The 23,196-nt window shown below is 41.4% G+C and overlaps 3 protein-coding genes and 1 long non-coding RNA gene across 5 annotated transcripts; 2 read left to right on the top strand and 2 right to left on the bottom strand.

Annotated features, from left to right (window-relative positions):
* Positions 1-488: 488 nt before the first annotated feature.
* rtn2a (reticulon 2a) lies at positions 489-8,718 on the bottom strand. 2 transcript variants are annotated; one of them, XM_088300249.1, is made up of 10 exons: positions 8,544-8,718; positions 7,571-7,624; positions 6,673-7,179; positions 6,308-6,499; positions 3,170-3,377; positions 2,829-2,967; positions 1,479-1,548; positions 1,344-1,390; positions 1,204-1,262; positions 489-1,082 (listed from the first exon to the last, which is right to left on the bottom strand). In XM_088300249.1, exons 1-10 carry the CDS (start codon positions 8,572-8,574, stop codon positions 1,007-1,009), a joined length of 1,383 nt encoding a protein of 460 aa, XP_088156375.1. In that variant the 5' UTR covers positions 8,575-8,718; the 3' UTR covers positions 489-1,006. The 2 variants fall into 2 exon arrangements, with proteins under 2 accessions (XP_088156375.1, XP_088156376.1); XM_088300250.1 differs by having other exon boundaries at positions 6,308-6,496.
* A 1,819-nt stretch (positions 8,719-10,537) lies between these two features.
* Positions 10,538-15,985, top strand: ppm1na (protein phosphatase, Mg2+/Mn2+ dependent, 1Na (putative)). Its single transcript, XM_088300251.1, has 6 exons — positions 10,538-11,237; positions 12,465-13,036; positions 14,358-14,475; positions 14,576-14,690; positions 14,778-14,841; positions 15,425-15,985. The coding sequence occupies exons 1-6, from the start codon at positions 10,829-10,831 to the stop codon at positions 15,455-15,457; spliced, it is 1,311 nt and encodes a 436-aa protein (XP_088156377.1). The 5' UTR covers positions 10,538-10,828; the 3' UTR covers positions 15,458-15,985.
* Positions 14,473-18,789, bottom strand: LOC148333290 (uncharacterized). The gene is made up of 4 exons (XR_015844212.1): positions 18,239-18,789; positions 17,194-17,317; positions 14,803-14,846; positions 14,473-14,698 (listed from the first exon to the last, which is right to left on the bottom strand). It is a non-coding gene; the product is annotated as an uncharacterized LOC148333290 (long non-coding RNA).
* LOC148333289 (amino acid transporter heavy chain SLC3A2) lies at positions 17,807-23,025 on the top strand. Its single transcript, XM_088300248.1, has 9 exons — positions 17,807-18,641; positions 19,452-19,604; positions 19,871-19,959; positions 20,035-20,112; positions 20,200-20,255; positions 20,980-21,175; positions 21,882-21,986; positions 22,085-22,117; positions 22,570-23,025. The coding sequence occupies exons 1-9, from the start codon at positions 18,203-18,205 to the stop codon at positions 22,945-22,947; spliced, it is 1,527 nt and encodes a 508-aa protein (XP_088156374.1). The 5' UTR covers positions 17,807-18,202; the 3' UTR covers positions 22,948-23,025.
* Positions 23,026-23,196: the final 171 nt, after the last annotated feature.

Raw genomic sequence — 23,196 nt, 5'->3', positions numbered from 1 at the left:
TCCAGATTTTACCAATTACAGAGAAATACTTTTCAGATGGTTAGTTACTACCTAATTGCTATAATAAATAAATAAAAAAAATGTTTTTTTTTTTTATTTCTAATATGTTGAGACATCGACTTAAGTTATCTGCAGATGAAATAGCCAAGTGCCAATTTGGGGTAAATGACAGATTACGATAATACCATTAAAGGAGTTCAAGATTTTACATCTTGGAGACTATCCTGACCAATTTAATTATTTCTAAAATTGATTTTACTTACAAGATAAGCATTGTCATGTCACCAAAAAGGCATCGTACAGGTACAAAAGTCCATTCGCTGTAGGGCAAGGCTCAGGTAAACAAGGGATGTTTGTTTGTGTGGAGAAGCGAAAAATCATTCCTGAATAAATTTGATCTTGCAGTTAGAAAGGCACCTGCGCATACACTTCCTCATCCTTTCTATCACAATGATGCCCCACCAATAGAGTAATTGGCCCATAATTGATGGTCAAACTGCAATAATGCACAATGTGATGAGCTAATGTGAGGAAACACTGACGGCAGGAGAGATAAAGGAAACGTTAGGTCTAAAAAGTGACATTAATTGCTTGTTTGAGTGACTTCCTTACTCACAGGTACACACGCACGCACGCACACACATGAAACAGTCAAAATGCGTTCAGAAAAGATGATGCATGCACCAACTGTCAGTGAGTCTGCAATGAATGATGATGTCAAGTCAACATGAAGTTTCCATAAGGGGGTGTCAGGAGCATCATTTGGACGACAGCTTTCAACAGACACTTTTGGATATTTAAAAAAAAAAAAAAAGCATTTTCTTTCCATACATCTTAAGAATCAACCCTCTAAAAACCGCATTAACTTAGACACAGTTCTAATAGTTAACGTCCCATCTTCCTTCCGAAACTCAGCAGCTCGTTCATGTGGAGCTGGGACTGCTTGCTGGGTAAGACATCGGAGTGACGGCCCGCAGCTCCTTGTGATCCTGTCATCCATCAATGTTTATTGTATTTTAGGTTTGCCATCACCTGGGGTCAGGTTGGGCGGGGGGGCACCGCCGTGGGCCAGTCTTAGGAAGCTGCGCGGGAGGAACAAAATGACGGATTTGGAATTTGGAGACAAAAGGTGTCTTGTAAGAACTAACTACACACGTTTCCAGACATATATACATCTAAGCCACAAGAGGGCGCTTTACTCACAAGTCCTTGATATTGTCAATGAAGCCTTGGATCTTTGCAATGAAACTATCCACTGGCTCCTGAGACACAAACAAACATGTGTTGGTCAAACACGCAAATGCAGGGCAGGACAGCAAAGATAAGGATGTAAAAGTTTTTACCTGACGCCGTCGGTAGAAAAGCGGCAATGAAAAGAGAGCGATGACGCCTGCGCAGGGAAAGGAAAGAACGCTATAAGAGAAGTGCATTAGAAGGGCAAACAAAGAGGTTAAATAATTCCAGAAGTTATGTGGTACCGATGATGAGCAGCGTGAGGCCATTGCACAGATCTCCCAGGTATGTGACAAGATATATCAGGACCAGCAACTATAAAGCAAGGTGGGTAAAAAAAAAAAACAATATTTGAAAGCTGTTATATTATTCAACATTCATATACAACAAAATTTATCATCATACTTGATTTATATATATATATATATATATATATATACACACACATATATATATATACACATATACATATATATATATAAACATACTATTTTACCGCTTGCTTTTTTTTTCCTTTTTTTGATGCGTCCTATTAAAAATCTAAAAAAGGTTACAGTGAGATCATCTGCCACAAAAAGACTAGCGGCATCAATGGTGTCAGTGTCTCCCTTTATACTCCTCAGTCAGTGTATCCCAATAAGGGACACGACAGTCGCGGACTGGGAGGGACTCCATCTTATCCCGCGCCATCTACGTATAACCTCCTCCTCCTCCTCCTCCTGCTGCTGCTGCGTGTCATGTCACATTCCAGCCAGGTCAGGGTTGACATTGGAAGGTCCTCAGGTTAGGGCTCACTTAGCTCACACTCAGTCAACATGTACCGTTAATGTCCTGCAGTCTTCTCTATGTATAAACGTATGCTGTTAATAGCACGCCCGATTGGTCAGGATGAGTAAAGGGAGATTCACTGCTTACAACTGGAAATACATGAGTGTAAATAAAATTGCAAAACAAACAAAACCAGAACTACATTATGCTCACAAAAAGAGAAAACCTAATAATGAAAGACTTCAGGAATAGATATCCAGGAGTCTTTCATTTCTCATCAAAGGTGGGCAATCTCTGGTGTTGATACCAATACACAGCCTTAGGAAGAATTGTTTTGACTGACATAAACTTAATATGATTCATTTGGAGTTACTATAGCAGCCAGCATTGAGTACATTTAGTTAATTAAGACTTTATTACCTAGTAATTAACATTTATTTGGCAACTAATTCCAGCAGCCACAATACATCACACAAAGCCTTAATCTATATATTTTTCATTTTTTTAATATGTTCGTTTTAGCCCTAAAATAAAGACCACAAAGACAAATAAATTGTTGCCACGTGATTACTGCGAATATGTAGACGCGGCGTGACAGTTGCCGGCAGTGGCATTGGCCAAATTTGGCAGCTTGACACCAGGCCTGGAGCGTACAGAATGAGAAGGCTACTGCTGTTCCAACCAGTGATGTGGAGAGAGTTAAGATGGATGGCATTCAAAGTGAAAGAATAAAAGAGACAGTAAAAAAAAACATAATGATGGGGATGGGAGGTCATCAACAGAGACATGCGCACTGGCCGGCCATTAGATTGGCCGTCCTTTCTCACCTTCAGGGACTCAAAGAGGTTGCTGACAAAGAAAAGTCTTTTCAGACTGTCCACAGCACTCAAAGTCATGACGATAACTTTCTGCATGTGCAACTCAGTCTGCTCTCCACTAAGACTGATGTCCATGTCCAAGTATGACCTGACACACACATTCAAAAGATAACGGATATTACAAATGGACATCTTTCCCAAAACAGTAGGGTAAAAAATAACCCCAATCATGGGTCAAAAATGCAACATGTAATTCTCTTCTATCTTGAAGAAAGCACAAAATTTGAGATATTTTTCACATACACTGCCCAGCCCAACGTGCGACTCAACATTGAAAGAAAAGCGCTCACTTGAAGGGGTGTTCTCCATCACCCCATTTGAGGGCATGGAGGACGTTGTAGTAGATGCGCACTGACATGGTGACGCACACGACAGCGAGAGACGCCGTGGAGACCACCGTGATGATGCTGAGCTGGAACAGGCACAGGAGGCCCACCACGAGGCCGGTCAGGACAATTCCTGTTCGCTCTGTGTCCTTCCAGTAGATCAGGTCCATGACTGGAAGAAAAAGTGGGCAGAGGAGATGGAATAAATTAAGAGAGTCACTGTAAAGTTTATTTTTTAAACAAGCGATGCAGTGATTTCCAAAAAGTATGTGGGCTCCCTCTAGTGGCAGATGACAGAATTGTTCGCAAATACATTGCAGGTATGCTTAACTCAATTTATATTTGCATATGGGGTAAACGGTAAAAATTGGTTGCTTTTAAACATTCAGGGACCTATTTCGAGAGTGCATGAGCGCTCAGCTAAAAAAACGTGTGAAACTCATCTAGGCATGCCGGCACATAAAGCAATCTCACACAAGGTGCACCCGATTATTTGGTGACAGAAAGTCATCGGACGCATCGTCATTTTCGTGCACGTTCGGCATGTTTGTGAATTTGGTAGATGCCTCACTGGGCGTTTCCGAATCACCACCAGCGTAACTGCAAATTTGGTTACAAATAGTAGACTCGATTTTAGACTTGCAAAAAGCAGGTCTAATTTGAGGTGCAGGTGGTCTAACGCGATTTTAGTGTATTTAATTGGTTGTCTGCAGTTGTGAGTGGTCGACGCCATGTATTTCATACATATGACGATAGTGTAAAGCAATCCCTCTGAATCATTTATTGAACAAATTCTAATCATCACTGTCTTAAAAAAATATTTTTGAAGCACCCCCCCCCCCCCATCAACAATACTAGGCGTAAAAAGTTTGAGAACCACTACCGTATAGAAATGACTTTATATTTTGAGCATGGCCAAAGATCAATGCGTCCCAAGATGTTAAGGAGGAGCACGGAAGCTAGAGTAACAGCAAGGGTGACCCGAGGAAGACAAATGCTTTGCAGCCTCCAACATGAGACGCCAGAGCGGCAAAGAGGACACTAAACTTAGCCCTCAGATGACAGAGCGAAGCAAGCGGTCGAGGGGAATTTAAAGACAGCTTTTCACGGCACCTGCTGCCAGGCGTCAGCACCATTTTCTACACCCGCTTGGTTTCCTCTCGCTTCATCACCCGGCGACAGCTGCCCTGGAGACTCACTCATGGTGTAATAGAATTATGAAACACACGATGTGATTGTCACAGAGTGTTTCTTCCCAACATCGCATCAAGATTGAAAGTCTAGATGCCCAGTCACAAAGGGAAATTTGGGCAGAGTCATTGCTTTTATTAAACTGCTTAATCAGCTCATCATTTGATTTGCGACATCATGCATGTTTCCAAAATCTTTGAGAAAAAATTTGGGAAGATGATGTAACCACAGACAGTCAACTGGTAAATGGCTTTTTGTCTGGTTCGGTGGGTGGCTGATTATGTTGTCCTACTATTTTGATCAATGACAGCATAATATATATTTTTTTATGTTATTTTGCGGTAGAGGCGTGTGCAGTTTCGTGCGCAACAGCACACGATAGCAGATGATAGCGACTGGAACAAGGCGTTCGGTGTTTGGCAACCCAAGCAAAGTGGCATTTTTCAGGGATTTCCTGGGAACTAATACTGGAATGCTTGTGTTTATCAATCAGTCTGAAAACTGACACTTTGCTTTGAAAGAAAAATACACTTCCTGGAATTAGTCCATCAGCAGTGACAATTAATTTAAAAAATCAAATAATGAACTTTCGGACGCTGATAGTGATGTGAAATTCTACTTTTTCATTTTTTTTTCATCAGTCTGGATGCAACGTGGCACCATACTGTCTCCCACAGGTCAGTCTAGGTACTACGCTAGATCATACAAATATGTATCACACTTGATTATTATAATTATTATGATAAGCATACAGTATTAAAGGCTGTGATCAGCTGCAATCACTACCGCGTTACACATTTTGAAATGTCTGAGTGGCAATAATAAGCTACACGCGCTACAGACAATGCCATGACATATTGGTTCATTCTATTCATGATGCGTCAAATTAAGAGAATAAATGGCAAACTGTACCGCAATTTCCAGACATGCCACAAGTTGAGGAAGCAGCTGCCTTCCGAGACATGATCAGAGAATTCATCACACATTCATTTCCCCCAACCAGATAGCCACTCAATCAAACTCAACAATGGAAAGCAGTCCACCAAAAGAAGCTGCTTTTGCACAAACCACACTGCGAGAAAATATCAGCACATGGTCAACATACAGACGGTTGACCACTCCGTTCTTTTTTTTTTTTTTTTTTCAGATTTTCAGCCAAGTTCTCTCACCTTTGCTGGCCATTTTGGCTGCCGTTTCGCCTCGCTACCCTCTCTGTCCCGCCGTGCTCCCCACGACCCCCCTGAGCTGTTTTTGGCCAGGCCCTGCTCGCTCAGCAGCCCCCAAGCTCAGACAGCCCAAAATAATCTTTCCTGCTGCACCGCCCACTCCCACTACCGCAATGAAAGTTTTTTCTATTTTTTTTTTACTCATCAAGACTCAAACTATATATATATATATATATATATATATATATATATATATATATATTTTTTTTTTTTTTAATGTGATCGTGATTTTTGGTTATGTTATGCCTTGAAGGCCTTGACCGCCCACCACTGATCAAACAGTCCCAAGGTTCAGTGCAACCCCCAACACGCCACTAAAATAAGCCAAGCTCTGTTTTGAGTGACAGTCTACTTAAAATGCCACCAAGCAGAAAGAAACGATGTTATCTCATACGGCAACAAGACAGCACAAAGCTGCAAAAACGAAAGCCAAATGTTACAAATAAAATGTTAGCGACTGAGGTCGTGACGGCGTGTTGAAGACATCAGCCCAAGCTGGAAGTACGTTTGACACAATTAGCGGATCAATCCCGAAGAGATGGTTGCCGTGGAGACACAATGAAGAGGGAGGACTTTTCAAGGGTAAGCGTTTATCTTAGCTTACTCTCGAAGGATAAATGTGAAATTGGATCTTTTTCCATTCAAGGGATCATTGGAAGCGCCCTCCCGTTATAAGGTCATGTACCTGCTATGTGTGGCCACACTGTGGCGCTGTCTGGGGGGTAAAGGGCTGAGTACCAAGGCTGGTTCAGCAGCTTTTCCTGAGTATCTGGAGCAACGGCATCCCGCGACAAGGACTCGGGTTTGCTCGGTGGTGGGGGCTCCTCTGGAATGACAGGTGACTCAGGCTCGGGGGTCGGTGTGGATGCTGCTGCTGCTGGGAAAAAAGGGATGACATCACATGACATGACATCACTACATAACTATCATCCTGACACCCTTGTGAGCACTTGCATTGGAAAGGAGTAGGTTTGTCTAAAAGAAGCCCCTCAACTCAGCTTTGGCCTTTGTTAAAAATGGATCTCTCCGATTATAAGGAATTGATTGTACCTGGAAGTATTGGTGGTTGAGACAAAGTTTGGATCAAACTGCTCTCTTCATTTACGATCGCTGCATCACCTTCCTGATTATCAATGTCCACATTTTGGGGCGATGGCTGCATTGTTACGGTCTCATTTTGCCTCCTCCTCCTTCTTGGGCTTGTGGTCCTCACGTCTACTCTGCCTTCGTCCTCATCGGCACGACTCAGGAAGCCTTGCGGGTCCCAGTCGACGTCGGGGGACTCCAGAGGCGTCTCCGGTGTGTCCGTACGCAGCAGGGAGGTGCGACTTCCCCTCGAGCTGCCCCTGCGCCTCTCCCGGTGGTTGCGCGAGGCCCCCGCGCCCTCGGGTTCGGCGATGGTGATGTAGGAGAAGGTCAGCTCGAGGGAGTTCTGACGCGGCGTGCCCCAGATTGATGAGGAGGCCAGCGTGTCGTCATCATCGTAGCCAACCTCTTCGTCCTCGGACCAGTCCCTCGCTGTTTGCAGCTCGTACAGCTCGGATTCATCGTTACCGCCTGGAAGAAATAGTGTGATTTGATTAATTCAAATATTTTTTCTTTATTTTTCCAAAGCTGCACCCCAATTCCACACTTCAAACCTATTTTGTGTGGGGACACAAACTCCATATTGTCATCCGTTTCTACTTCCTGCAGATACAATTTCCACGTGGCTCAATCTTGGTATTTCTTTTGATTAAAAAAAAAAAAAACATCAGCAGTGTCTTTCGTTTGATATCCGAAAAGCCAGCTGAAAGCATTTGTGAGAGATCAGAAAGGAAGCAAGCAATCACTTGTGGCGCTTCAGTGAAGGCATTTTGAGAAGAGAGAGAGGGGTGTCAGAGTTGCACTATTATTTTCCCAAAAAATAAAGCAGAAACTCCAGAGTGTCAGTGTGCCGTTTTCATACCATCGGTGCACGGGGGCGTCGAATCTGGAGTGGAGGCCACAGAGCCATATTCCTCTGCAAGACAACAAAGGGCAGAATTTTCTTTTTTTAAATGAGTCCTCTGAAAACTGGCAGTCGGTTAGTTAGCAGCCTAATGTCACATGAATGCTTTTACATGCTACGTTGCTATGCTATGTTCTGGCTGACAATCGTAAACTTGTTTGCATGCAAAGTCACAGAGAGTGCAACCGCCAGTCACAGTAATGTAAGGTGAACGCTAAACAATTTATCATCCTTGGATCGAAATTGCGATTCCATACAAAACATATTGTTTTTTTTTTTGTTGTTGTTTTGTTTTTTACAGTGCCCCGACCAACACAAAAACAAGCTATCTCCTTCCACTCCCGCCAAGCTAACCAATCAGCTACGGGCAGGTTAAAAATGTATATTAAAGTGGAACGATTCGATTCTACTCAGTGGGATTCCGATTTGATACAGGTCAGTTTGATATTATGACTTGGTTGTCGTCATTTTACAATATCTATGAATTTCGCAGTACTGTAAATGTGCCATTTTCCTATATATATATATATATCTATACATATATATATATATATATATATATATATATATATATATATATGCACACACACACACACAAAACAAGATGCTTCAATACATATCTTTTAAATGAAAACCTATTTTCTGATTCAAATCATTTTTTGATATGCTCCTAGTAATTAGCCACGGTAGCAAAAAAATTCAGCAATTTTCAGCCCAATGTTCGAGAGCATGTAAGTATAAGTAAGTGTGCGACACCAGTAAACAGTCCTGCTGCAACCCCTCCGTTTAGCAACGTGTCAAAGAGCCAGGATGAAGAGGAGGGCCAACATCTTTCTATCGCTAGCGATAGAAAGATGCTGAGCTACAGCGATGAGAAGCAGGAATATGCTCTGGCGTCAGCCAGAAAGCGAGCAAAGAAGAGCACACTCACGGCAGTGGGAGAATCCTAAAACCTGGCCCATACTCCATCAAGACATCGCTGAGCCCTCAACCCCCCCCCCGGCTCCCCGTCACTCTCATGTAATGCCAGGGAAACGTGCGGAAAACCCTCCGGTCCTTCTCTCCCGCTGCCTCTGTGGTCCTCGGTGATGTGCGTGAGCAGCTTCCTGCTTCAGACATTCAGCCGCCCCGCCCTGCCTCACAACAGCATCCCCCCCCTCAAGCGCCCCGGCCTCCTCCTCTTCCTCCTACTCTCTGCCTCCTCTCACATCAGCGCTACGGCTGCAGCAGGCAGCTACAGTTAACAGCGAGACGCATGAGCAAATGACTGGTCTGGACGTCTGGTCGTCACGGACAAGTCATGTGAGCATCTAATGGGAGGAAGAGTGGGGATGTCAATAATGAATGAGATGAGAGCATACAGCACGTGGACTCAAAAATCTTTGTACAACTGACACTGAAATGCATTGGGGGCGGGAAAAAATGTGTGTGTGTGTATATATATATATATATATATATATATAATTATTTCAATTAATTAATTAATTTAGTTTTTTTGATTGAAAAATGTTCCAATATTTTTAAAAATATATAAACAGTTCCCCCCTCAAAAAAAAATGCAATCATGGGGAAAAGTATAAAAACATTTTCAATCAAACAGTGATAGAAATTAAATATGTGGCTTCAAAAGTATTTATTTTCAAAAATAAAGTCTGGACACCCGCTAGACTACAGAATAACGCTTGTTAATTAAAGTTGTCACATTAGATAATCACTTACACAAGTACAAAAAAACGCTGACTTGAGAATCAAGAATGTTCTAAAGACACACCACAAGGGGGGAGTGTTTCGCTTTAGCTCTTGCAGTTCATGAAGGATCACGTGAATCCAACACCCATTCGAGACACACCACTCACAAATAGAAACCATGAGAAGCTATTCAATATAAAAGAAAATGTCATATTTTGTGGTGGCATTTGTGTTAAACTCAATTTAATTAATGCGTAATTAAGGCTGCGGGCAATCTGGAGTCGATACAACCTGACTTTGCGCAAGAGTGGTCACTAGTCAATCGCAGGCCGAATAAAGACAAATTACCATTCCCACCTACGGAGAATTTACAGTATTCAATTTTCTTATTTACTCAGAGGTCATATAAACATATTAAAGTTTAAGTAAATGTGACACTGGTGGGATATACTCTGTCTACACTCCAATCCAATTTTATTAATATTGTAACTGAGACTTAGATTTGTCAAGATTCTCGTGTTGGATATAATTAAACCTTATACCTCATGTTGAGTCCATCGAATGCATTTGACGCTGTTAACGTGCGTCACAACAGTTCAGAACGTCAAATGCATCCAGTTTGCCGTCTCAGCGCTCTTAATTTGGGTATTTAAAAGGTATCTTAAATTAACTTGGCACACTGCCAGTGACCAACACTGATTAAAGGTTTACTTCTGTTTATAGACGCAAAGGAAAAGTCATTCGATGCTTCAACAATTCACTTTTTTAAGCTTTATTGAGTCAATTAACAAAGAGGACAACAATATCACGTATTTAGCTAAAAAAAATTCAATCATCAATAATCTAAATTATATGATATCAGGAAATCCAATGAGTCTATACATTGTGATATCACTTTTAAATAAAAAAGTCCCAATTATATTTCTTCAATCTTTATTTTATTCCTTCATTATTTGTGAGTCTGCTATTCAGTTTGCTGTTGTGTAATAATTTACTTTTGATGCGACATAGTCATCCACAATGAAACGCAACGACGGAGGACAGCCTTAATGCAATTTGACTAGAGAGCAAAATGGAAAATCAAAGTCATAGCGCTCATACGGCTCCCTTTGTAATTATTCTAATGGTTGCATGTGAGCAAGTAATTCATCTAAGTGATTAACCCAGCAGAGTTGCGCAGACAGTGAGAGGGAGGAAGGTGCAAGTGAAGCTGGATCAAGACGCAGAAATAGACAAGCCAATAGAAACTAGAGGCTGAGAAGGGAGGGCAAAAGGACACACAGAGCCAAAGAGTTGTGGTCAAATTCACAAAGCGACACAATGCAACCCGTTGGTGAAGGATGCAAGAACCTGCATGACCTCAGTGTTTCATTTTAGATCCATCTTTTTGACTTACGTTTGGCTTGCTCATCAGTTGCCCTGGACCTGCTGAGGAAGACTCAGCGCCGCCGGAGGGTCAACTGCAGGAGGAGGAGGCACGCGGCGGCCAGGTCGAGCAAGAAGCTCGAGCAGCGTCTCAGAGGCGTGATGAGGACGGCGCGCAGGGCCAGCAATGTGGAGGTGCCCTCCTTCCTCCGTCAGCTGGTTAAAGAAACGGAGAAGATGGTGACTTTCTTTTTCAAAGGCGGCGCAAGAGAGAAGGGGCCCGAGGAGCAGGACAACTCTGACGAAGATGACGACGACATGCCCAGCCCGTACCTGGAGAGGCCCGTTCTGGAGAAGCACGTGTCCGAAGGCGGTTCTCAGTCGGGGTTGAACTACGCGGTGGCGAGCATGCAGGGCTGGAGGGCTCAGATGGAGGACGCGCACACTTGCATGCCTCACATGAGAGGCGAGCTGAGCGAGTGGGCCTACTTCGCCGTGTTTGACGGTCATGCAGGGAGCACCGTGGCTCAGTACTGCTCCAGGAACCTGCTGGACCACATCCTCGCCACAGGTACTGAAACATAAAATCAAATATTTATTTTAGGCTCGAAATTGTATTAGATCTCAACATCATCATGATGCAGGGACTGATTTTTAGATGAATTATGGACATAACTTTGTAAATACGCAATTTTCTGGAGTGCATGACTTGGCCACCGGGGGCAGTATCAAACCATCATGAAGACAAAGAAGACTTTCAACACTGCTTCAAAGGGGAAGTCAACCCCAAAAAACTCTTTGCAATAAAATGTTCTATGCACCTTCACTAGTCTTAGCATGGAATTCTGATTAATATCGCATTTGTGCGATATGAGTAAAGCGGCAAAATCCACCCGTTTTTCGCTCATCTCAGGGGACGGCCATTTTGTCACAAAGATTGAAAAAGCATTTTGTCTCATCTGTCGACTGAAAATTACATCACAGTAGCTCAGGTAACAACCAATCACGACTCACTTGCTTTCTGAAGCTGGGCCATGATTGGTCGTTAGCAGAGCCCTGAGCAACTGGGATGTCGTTTTCACGTTACAAAATGCTTTCTCAATTTTTGTTTTAGTTATTTCATTAACTATAATAACCTTGTGACACAACGGATATTGATTAGATTAAGCACACAATACAATGAGATTTGATCTCACTAACGTTAGATCTTGTTACATTACTAAATGTCAACATCCAATGCAGGGGTAGGCAAAAATTTTCATGAGCCAAGTTATATGGAAAAATGTTTACAAAGATTACTTTAAAAACCAAATAATTTGTTACAATTAATTCTCCAAGTTTTTAATAAAATAAAAAATATATATGTATGTGTATTGTTCATTTTAATGGATTTCAATATTAGTCAATTACCCATTTATATAGAGAGGACTCCCACATACTCGTCGTTTGCCACCTGTTTCGAAAATTTTTATTTATTGATTGATTTTTAAGAAAACAAGTTGTTTAACCCCTTCTGGATCAAACCCTAATTTTTCATGGAAAAGGTTTTTGTTTGTCAATAGCCGTCAATTATATGCAGATGTTCACTATTCACTAGCTGGCCCCACCCCCATACAAAAAAAAATATAAACAAAAGAAAAGAACCTCAACCATACAGAATAATGCAACAAATAAGAACTTCTAATATAGAAATGATTGGTGGGCCAGAAGCAGTTGAGATGTTTTACATCACAAAGCTCCCAAGAGTAAACTTCACGGTTACCTGCACCAATGTCAAACCACCCTGCATTTGACACAGGTGGGGTAAAAGCAAACGAAGACCCAGAGCAGGTGAAGGAGGGCATCCGAGAGGGATTCCTGAATATCGACCGCCACATGCACAAATTGTCCCGCGAGGACACCTGGGACCGCAGCGGCACCACGGCGGCGGCCGTCATGATCTCGCCGCAGTACGTCTATTTCATCAACTGCGGGGATTCGCGCACTCTCCTCTGTAACGACAGCCAGCTTGTCTTCTACACCGAGGACCACAAGCCCTTCAACCCCAGGGAGAAAGAGCGCATACAAAACGCAGGCGGCTCCGTCACGCTGCAGCGCATCAACGGCTCGCTGGCCGTATCCAGAGCACTAGGTGACTTTGATTTCAAGGAGGTGGATTGGAGGCCGCAAACGGAGCAGCTGGTGTCGCCCGAGCCTGAAGTGTACGAGGTGGAGCGGACGGCCCGGGACGAGTTCATCGTGCTGGCTTGCGACGGCGTTTGGGACGCCATCGGCAACGAGGAACTCTGCGCTTTTGTGCGTAGCCGCCTGCAGGTGTGCGATGACCTGCGAGAGATTTGCACGCAAGTCATCGACCTCTGTCTCTACAAGGTGAAACGAGACGCAAATATGTGAGGAGGGGTGAGGCGATACAACCTTAAAATGAAATCTCTCTTATTTTCCATAGAAGTCCAATTGCCATTTTATTTTATTTCAATTTAAAGAAAAGGCAAACATTATCGTACATTTGAAGAATTACTGTATTTTCTGGACTATAAGGCACAACCGTATATAAGCCGCAGCAACTCTTAAACTCTTTTTATGGCTGTTATAGTGGAACACCTCGTGGAATTTATTTATTAATTTTTCAAAATGATTATTAATCAATCCAAAGCCCTAGGCACGAGAAAGGAGAGCATCAAAAACGGAATGGACACTCACAGCACAAAATCTAATCTCTGTAATCAAGATAATGTATTCTGTATATCGACATGACTAAGTAAGGTACAATTTTCTTGTCATACATACACATATATTGTGCAAGTTACCTAACCGTGATACCTTCCACTATTATTTAACACAATTACAACAGTTGTTTTTATGAATGGAGCACTTAACATTGAAGGTGTTGTAGGGATGACCAAGAGGTATTACACTGACGTCGATTTGTAAGTAGATTTGTCCGTCCTCCCTGTCAAGAGCGTCAACCTGACACTATAAATAGGCATGTGCGGGTATTATGGTACACTGGAAGATTGCATGACACGTGGCTGGGATTAACACTGAATGTGAGGTCGTGCCTTTGCTCAATATACACCAGCTCAGTGGCATTATCCCACCCTTACATGGCTTTCTATTTATTACACCTGAAAAGCTTAAAGTCCAGCAGCACTCACTTGTGAGCCTTGCTCCTCCTTGGCTGTGTGATGACATCATCATCATCATCATCCACATCCTGGATGATGTGACCAGCATCAAAGTGCCCCAGCGCGGTACCTTTACCATTTTGAAGGCGGAAATATACCATACTTTAGACCAGGGGTGGGCAAACTTTTTGATTGGCGGCCCACAATGGGTTCTAAAATTTGACAGAGGGGCCGGACCAGGAGCAGATGGATGGATTGCTTTGGTAACCTCACCTCATCGGAAAAAAAAATAAATAATAATTTTAAATGAAAGTGAACAAAAGCATTACAAAATATATGTCTATGAAAAACCACAATATTTAGAAAATAAAACATTAACAAGGTTTATTCATTTAATTTTTTTCAAGTTCGGCGGGCCAGATTAAAACGTTTAATGGGCCGCATGTGGCCCGCGTGCCGTAGTTTACCCACACCTGGTTTAGATGCTCTTTTCTCTCTTTTTTTTTTTTAAGAAACTTGCTAATTTAATAAATTGTAATGTTTTTTTTTTTTGCTTTCGCTCGCAGGGAAGCTTGGATAACATCAGCATCATCATAGTGTGCCTCCCGGGTGCCCCCGAGGTGTCCCAAGAGGCACTGCAGCGGGAAGCGGCGCTGGAGCAACACATTGACATGAAAGTAGAAGGTGCTCGCCTCTAACTTTCAAAAGCGCACGTTAATTTTTTTTCTTTATTATTATTTTTTGGTTTTGTAGTTTGCTCTTTCAAATTTATTTTTACTGGCAGAAATCATCAAGATGATGCGGTCCAAAGATGAGGATCCTGACCTTTTCTATGTGATCAAGTTCCTGGCCGAGGATGAGATCCCAGGACTTCCACCAGGGGGCGGCATCACCAGCAAGTAAAGCACTGAAACACACAAAAGGATTCCCAGTGAGGATGCAACACTTGGAAAAATGGCGTCCATTTGACATTTGTCACCATGCAGGCGAGATTGCATCATCTCTTCTTACCAGAAGCACATTGCAGCTCTCAGAAGTCACGAGCCAATGGTAAGCTATAGTGTAGACACAAAATATTATTTTATTTCATATTTTATTCTTCTTGTCATTTTTATAGTGGTGAATGACGTAATATGTTGTCAAAACTTGCCTATTGAGCCATCAGAAAATTAGATTTGTTTTTTTACAGTACATAATGCTACAGAGCCCTAAGGTGACATTAACGTTTAAAGTAAAAACTTTGCGAGGTTTTTTTTTTTTTTTTTTGCAAGGTAACTTTTTTTAAATGCACTTTTGGGTCATCTCATGTAGATTTGGAACGCTTCCTGCGATCAAGAGATGTCCTCTTTTGTTTAGCACTCACTTCAGATGTTTGTGGCTTATTTAGAAACTGGGCTAGAGATCAAGAACTGATTTTATGCCTTTGTATTTCAAGTGAATTTCAAAGTAATTCAATTAAACTCATCCAGAAGATGACCGGGATGTAAATGATAAATGCATAAACGTGCATTAAAAAAAAAAAAAATTATCTTGCAAACTTGGCGAGAGAACGCAAAGATTTTTCGTTTAGTTTTTTTAACTTCCTTGTCACCTTAGATGCTCCGTATAATGCTGCTGTTTTACGTCCTTTTAGGATATTGGCGGTTCAGAAGAGGAATCCAACTAAAGGCATCACCATGGAAACACAGTCATCAACATCCTTTTCCAAGCACTTCCACATTTCAGAGGAGCTCACAGACTTTTTATGCAACATTTTTATTTAAGACAATATGTGGTCAATTCTGAAAATCTTAAAGGATTTAATGTCATTCATTTGTACCATGTGCTAGAAAGCGTCGGTATGCGGCAGCTTATTATATTGTTCTGCCTTTACAAAGAAATATTTCCGATTGACACATTCAGAGGGGGATTCATTTAAAAATGTTCCACATTGTGGTTCATACATATTGAAACGAGAACCACTCTCGGGATAATGCAGTCAGCTTCTACTTTCTCGGTGAAAGTTTAAAAGTACAAGTTCTTAAAAAATTTTAAAAGTATATTTCTTAAATACTGCTATGATAAATGTGTGCACTTGTAAATTTGATGGAATTTCCATTAATGTGCTTTATTTCCTGAAGTGAAATATGTAAATATCAGGACAAATAATATCAATATTTAATAGGTGTAACTAAATAAAAATACAAGAAATGCCTCCCAGTATGAAATTCCTCAATCAAATTCGAGAATTATTATCATTGCAAATGCTGAATTTTGGCTACAGCTCTTGTATTGGATGTCATTCGATTGTGAACCTAATGAAGAGGCCCATGAGTGTACATTGCTGACACTCCACTGCACATACAACTTTATTTGTATAGCGGAAATACTGTGCTCTCCGCATGTGGAGCATGCTCTTGCGAAGCCATACAGCAGAGAGAATACTCTAAAGAGGTTGACACGATGCTGTCAGGGTTCAAAAGGTGAGCCTGAAGCCACGACAGGATAAAAGAATGCTCAAGCGAACTTGAGGGAAGAGAGAGAAAGAGATACGGGGAATTAGCACGTATGTTTTATTAAAAGACTGACCTGAACTTTGGAAGACAGAGTGAGCAGTGACATTGCTGTTTATATAACTGTTGTTCACGCCATAAAACACAAATATCACAGCTCGCCCCCGTGATTAGCGAAATACATGAATTGATGCCACCCCAAAAGGGATTTGTGATTGTCTTTAGATGTCACAAGAGGGCGCTTAAAACTGTGAGGATCATAAAGCATCACCATCATTACCGGTTATGTCAGAAAATGGGCAAAAAATGTAGATAATTGTTTTCCAAATTAAAACCAATTGTTTGATTTAACTTAAATGACACAACTGCATAGGCGGGCTAACAAAACTAGATTCGATGCTGTGGCGATAATAAATCTTTAAACAACTTACATGTGCCGTGCAATGGCCTTCTGCTTTGTTTCATCAACAAATCTAAGTTATCGCATGTGGTACGTGTTATGCTGCCTCCTGGCGGCCAAGGCACGCACAACTGAAGGAGTTGGACACACTTCTCTAAATTATCATGACGCACAAATCTTTACTTTTTACCTAATTATTATTGTATGTTTTAAAAATGGTAAAATATCATAAATTTCCATTTTTATTTAAAAAAATATTAAAAGCATGCATAATTCCGTTTCTTGTGGCAAAGGAATAAATTAATTGCATTTGATTTGGCATTTCCATTCATTTCAATGGCAAAAGAGAATTAAAAGTCTCAATTTCATTCACTCTTTGGATTCCTAAAACCTCTGTTATCGTCCCAAAACTTCTGTGTGTGACAAACAATATAGACGAGAGCTAGAAAGCGCACATGAAGGTCTTTGTCATATGTCTTCAGAATGTGTTGTAAGGGTGCAGATCGGCACCTGTGTATGAAGTGACTCAGCAGAGTCTTTATTGGACGGAAGTTCCATCTCATCTCCTCATTCCACAAAAGTCAGAACGCCGAGACCCCACGCAGACAAAAGTTGGACGACAGGACGACTGAAACTAAAGAGAAGAGGTGAGTAGTATTTAAGTTTGTTTGGTGAGTGAATAAGCTTTGAGGGCCAGAAAAACAAGGTATGAACGTTTTAAAGAAACAAATTAAGTCTATGCATGTTTTTGGCTAAATTGACAAGGTGTTAAAATTAGAACTAAACAATTGTATTCAAAATTGGGAAAGAAATCTATAAATGCAACATACTATCTGTGTAATTCAACATGTGGCAACTCTAAGAGGAGTAAAAATCAATCATTTATTGTATTATTTAAATATTTTTTAGGCAGTTTCATAAATTCAATTATTTAATTAAAAATATATATTGTTCTATAGTTCATATGCACTAACAAAACATTTTAAATAAAAATTTATTTAAAGAGGGAGTTTGAAGATTCAAATGTTAGCAGCATTTGAACATAGCCTGATTTGACTAGCCCCTCCCCCTCCGATCAAAGCCACGCCCCTCCCTGATATGACCGCGCACAAGATGTTGACTGTACACTGAAAACAAGCAAACGTTAGCCGCCGTTGTAAAGTTGGTAGCATGAATTATTGGTAATGGAGTATTACTGTAACACTTTTTTTTTTTAAAGTTGGTCTTGGACAGCAATATTTTTTTATGTGACGTGACGCAAACTGGTTTTAGACAATAAAGCACAGTATATAAAAAAATTCCTAGAAAAATTCTATGCAAACTCCGGTGACACCCAGTGTTTGTTTTATGCGCACTCATTTGGACTTTACTCAAATATAACAATTTTTTGCTGGTCAGCCTAAAAGTAACATTGTCAAACGTATTAGGAGCCTTCAAAAACAAATTGTTACTCGCCATAAAACACCTGTCAGCGACAGGAAACGTTCGGTAAAAGGGGGATCGAACAGGATGAGGCGACATGTCTGAGGACCGGTCCACGAGTGTCCCCTCTCACCTGCAGCCCAGCGCCATGCCTCTGAACGTCGGAGACACCGGCTACGGTAGCGTGGCCGGCCCCGGGCTCTTGGCCAGTGGGGCCGCAGGCTCCTCGGAGACGGCCGCTCTGCTCGTCCCGGACCTCGTACACGAAGGAGAAGGGGAGCAGGAGTGGCGGCCCATGAGCAAGGAGGAGCTGGAGGAATCGGCGGGCGGGCCCGGGTGGAGGAGGCTCCGCTGCTACCTGGTGGTGCTCTTCTGGCTGGCGTGGCTCGCCATGCTGGCTACTGCCGTGGCTATCATCGTCACCAGCCCGCGACCCGTGGCGACGCCGCTAAAATGGTGGCAGAAGTCGGTGTTTTTTCAGCTGCAGCCTGACCTCTTCACCCGGACGCCACCTGGCGACTCAGGGGCCTTCGACGGTAAGACAGTCAATTATCAGTATTTAAATTTTATTCGCTATTTTTGCACGATATTGTAGCCAATTACAACGGAAGCGTGGAACTGCCAATGCCGGGTAGACTTTTTTTTTATCGGCTATGTCGTTCGAACGAGTTGGTAAAACGTAAGCTAAATGCTAAAAACATTGCATTTTTTCCCAGAATGCCACGGGGTATTATCGATTGTGCACAACAGCCACTTTACAGTTGGAAACGTTGTCTACAAACATTTCTGTTCTTCTAAATTGAATGAATCATTAAATTGAACTTTTCTGTCATTGGCCTAATATTGTCAATTATTAGCATTTGTGGTAGAAATAAATAGAGGGTAATCGCTCCTTCCATATAAATTTAAGTCTTAGTAATAATGGACTGATAGGCTTACATTTTTCTGCAAATGTTGCAAAAGGAACGAGTACTTTAACCGTCCATATAAGTAGCTTTTAGTTTATCCAGTGGCAGGCCGTGTATTTCACACGAGGCCTTCTGTGAAGTCATACTTTGTCCGATTTGAATAAATCGACCTCATATTACTTACCATCATTTATGACATCACGACTGGACAAAAAAAATATACAGAAACACACTTATAGTACTGAGTGAGTGTTGGATGACCTAGCTTCTCTTGAGAGGTTCGTCTTGAAAATGACCACAAGTGTATCTGCAATTAAATACACTATTATCCGTCTTTCGGCCACTGTGGTTAAAAAAAGCAAGAATATATTTTAATTGCATATACATTATTTAAAAAGAAAATGTGTAAAGCCCTACTATTTTTTTTTTTAAATGAAGCGGTGTGTGATCAGCTTCCTTACTTCAAGTCTTTGGGTATCAGCGCTGTCATCCTGAGGGGCTTGTTCGACCCATCAAATGCAACTGAGAGCGGGGAGCGCTCGGGAACGCTGCCACAGGTCCAGCGTCTGCTTGTCGAGTGTGACAAGGCGGGTGAGTGAGCCAAAGGTTTCTGACTAAGGCTTAATGATTTTGAAAAGGAATCTCATTGCCACGATTTTTTTTCAACCCTTGATATACAACAAAAATGCAAAAAAAATCAGGCTTCATCATAATTTTTGTGTTTCACGTGACAATGATATGAAAGAAGTCGCCCGTAAGCACTGAAGCTTTCGACATTATCTAAAAAAAATAAAATAAAATACCCACATTTGATGCAGAAGATTTGATGCTGGGTGCGCCTATGTCTCGACTCACAGGCCTCAAAGTGGTATTGGATGTGTGCGATGTGCAGCTTTTAGGGGCTCGCCAAGACCTGGAGACAAAAGAAACCTGGAACGATACGCGGGTCTGAAATGCTCTCATTGTCAAATTCTGATTTAGCAATGCCACACTTGTACAAATGTGGACCGCATTCCCACAGCTTGCACTTCGTTTCTGGTTGGGTCAAGGCGTGGCAGGATTTGTAATGTGTGACACAGATTCGGATTATACAGAAAAGGTAATTACTTTTTCACTTGTAGAGCTTTTAAAAAAATATTTATATATATTAAACATTTTATTAAAAAAATATATATTGCTATTGCAGTCTCTGATGCATTGGAGAACTGTCTTGGAGGAGTTCAGTAAAGAAGATGAAGAAAGGTATTGTCATTTGTTTATTTAACGGCCGACTGTGTGAAGTCAAATTTCCCTAATACCTAAGCGTAATTATCTCTGTTTCTTTGTTAGAATTCAGTAGTGCCTTGATTTATGACTTGAATTCACTCCATGGCCACGCTCGTAAACTGAAAGCACTCTTATCTCAAATCATCCGTCCCCCTTAAAAGGAATACAAATTCCATGAATCCGTTCCAACCCTCATGCTCAGTAAGCTGCAGTAATAGATTTAAAAATGTAGAATGTATTGTTTGTCTAAATCGTAGCATATGTGTGTCCAAATATCGTTTTTTTTTAAGACCGAAACCTCAATGCTACTTGTTAGCCTGTTAATGGTGTTTTGCATTGTGTGTTAGAATGAAGCTAGCAGATCTTCTTTGGCAAAACACAGTATAATTCACTGTTTCATGTTTTCATTTAATGGCAAATGTAAACTGGGAGTGTTCATAAACAGGTTGAATATTCTTTTTTGAAGAATCTGGACTAATTATATCAAAATGACACAATTTTGTGAGGGGAGTTGAGGTGATCGGCCCTCATATTACTTGGATCACTCATAAATCAAGGCATCAATTTACTACATTGAAATATTAAAATAATAAAAAATAAAATAACTTCTCTAGGCTACAATTTATTTACCTTTTTTTTGGTTTATTTTGCATTTTGATTTATACAAATTATAACTGGGTATGTTTGTTTGTTTGTTCAGGATTGTTGTGGTCAAACAGACGCGAGATCAACTTCCACCACTGACGGTCTCCGGCCAGCAGCTCAACGCCACATTGGTGGACGTGGTCCTGCGGTCCGTGCTGCCCGCCTCGCCTCACCCGCTGTCGGCCCGCCAGGTGGCTGACGCCATCGAAACTCACCTGCAGACGCCCGAAGACACATGGCTCGGTTGGATGGTAAGACCCGTAAACGTGACCTGCGGATTGCTTAGAATTGTTGTAATGTATTAAGCAATATTGTGTTGGTGCGTTATTATACTGACGTACTTTTTGGCTGAAATTCAATGTACTTGTGCCGCTCCTTTTTTTTTTTGTGCTCGTCTTGGCCACATGGGGGCAGTATAATACAAATCTATGCGGGTTAGAGCTTTTTAGTTTAAAATTTTTTTTTTAGAGTTTGAAGCAATTTGGCACGGTATTCTTGGTAACATCAAAGCAGTCTGGTGAAATGTACAAACCATAAGGTATTCATGTAGAAAATAACACTTCTCCTGAGCAAGGTTGTGGAATTAATAATTTGAGTGGTTCTGTAGCAAATGTAAAAAAAAAAAATCTTTAAAAATGATTTCAAGTAAAGTGAGTGTACCCTGATGTGGTACATGAAGACAAGATTGATCTTTAGTAATCCACAGTAATATTTGTCATTCTTTGCCGAGGATAGAAAATATATGCCTGTGAGTATTGTCATATTGTCTGTCTGTGTATACATATTGTGTTCAAATATCGATTGCTGAAAGAGTTACAGCTCTGCAGCGTTTCTCATTATGTGTTAGTTTTGAGGTAGCTGACTTAAACCACTTTTAATTTCAAGTTTCTAAATATGGTAATTGAAAATTTACACATCGTGGCCTGCAAGTGTAAAGGACAACTTATATATTGTCAGGTTGGAGGCAAAGCGCCTTATGATTTGAGGAGACTGCTCCTGGTGTTGCTCATGACGCTGCCAGGGACACCTGTGATCCAATACGACCAATTGTATCCTGCACAGGTTGAGTCCAAACTTCATATTTTTAAAGTGATTTGTAAAGTACTAACTTGAACTCTAATATAACTTTTTGTGTTTCTCCACATGATGGCTCATTGCAGGGAGGAAATGGCAATGAATCCTCTGACTTTGCAGTGAGTAATATATCAATAATTTTAACACTTTTATAGCTCGATCTTTCAACTAATTGTTTGATCGCAAAATGATTAAATGTGTATTGTACTTAAAAGTTAAATATAACTGAACTGTACTTCAAGATTTGTGCAGTTGGGACATTTAATTCAGAAATTCATATACACCTTTTCAGACTCACCAATGTAGATCATCCAGTCATTCATTTTTGTCACTAGGGTCAGAGGTGGGGTACTCGCTGGAATGGTTGCTAGTCAGTCTTTTAAGAAGCTAACATGAATGTCACAAGTATACCTGGAGAAGAAAGAAAAAGATGATGTGAGATAGATGAAAAAAAATAAGTTAGTAAATGCCTACTAGAACAGCTGAACTTTATTTGGGTTTAGACCCTTCAAATAGTGGCTGCTATACGCTTTCTGACAGAAACTGGTTGTACCATTTTTTTCTTCTTTAGGACAAGTTACATTGGAGGCATTCCACATTGGCCCTCTTCAGCTCCCTGAGTCACAACCGAGCTCGTGAAGAAGCTCTTGTCTTCGGAAACTTCACCTTCCTCCCCTTCAACGCCTCCTCCAGCGCCGCTTTCTCGTCCTCGCCACCCCTCATGGCCTTCCTGCGCTCGTGGGGCTGCGTTCACTTCCTGGTTCTACTCAACGCCGGGTCCGAGCCCCAAGGCCTGGATCCCGCTTGGGCGGCCAGCCTGCCCGAGGCCGGTGTCTTTGTGGCCAGCACGGCAATGGACCGCCTCGGCGCCGTCAACGCCGACAAGCTGGTGCTGCAGCCCCGTGAAGCCGTGATCGTCAAACTGTTTGAGCCTGAAAGCTACTCGTAATACACACATGACATTTTTTTATTGCTATAGTCAATTTGACGGGTGCTATTGAGTCTGTAAAATAAAAGGATCATATCGCTGGCTTGTTTTTATGTGCTAAAATTGACCTTTGAAATGTCGCAAGTTATTATTTATTTTTTGTTAGAGGAAGAAGTAGAACCTGCTAGAGCTGTTATGATTACTCATAAAACTAACCACAACCTCTTTGTTTTTTTCCATTGAGCACCACTGACAACCAATAATGAGAAT

Source organism: Idiotropiscis lumnitzeri, chromosome 7, assembly GCF_059441095.1.
Source record: "Idiotropiscis lumnitzeri isolate Australia: NSW breed Sydney's pygmy pipehorse chromosome 7, RoL_Ilum_1.0, whole genome shotgun sequence".
NCBI classification, from domain to species: domain Eukaryota; kingdom Metazoa; phylum Chordata; class Actinopteri; order Syngnathiformes; family Syngnathidae; genus Idiotropiscis; species Idiotropiscis lumnitzeri.
This window is presented reverse-complemented; position numbering and strand designations above follow the sequence as displayed.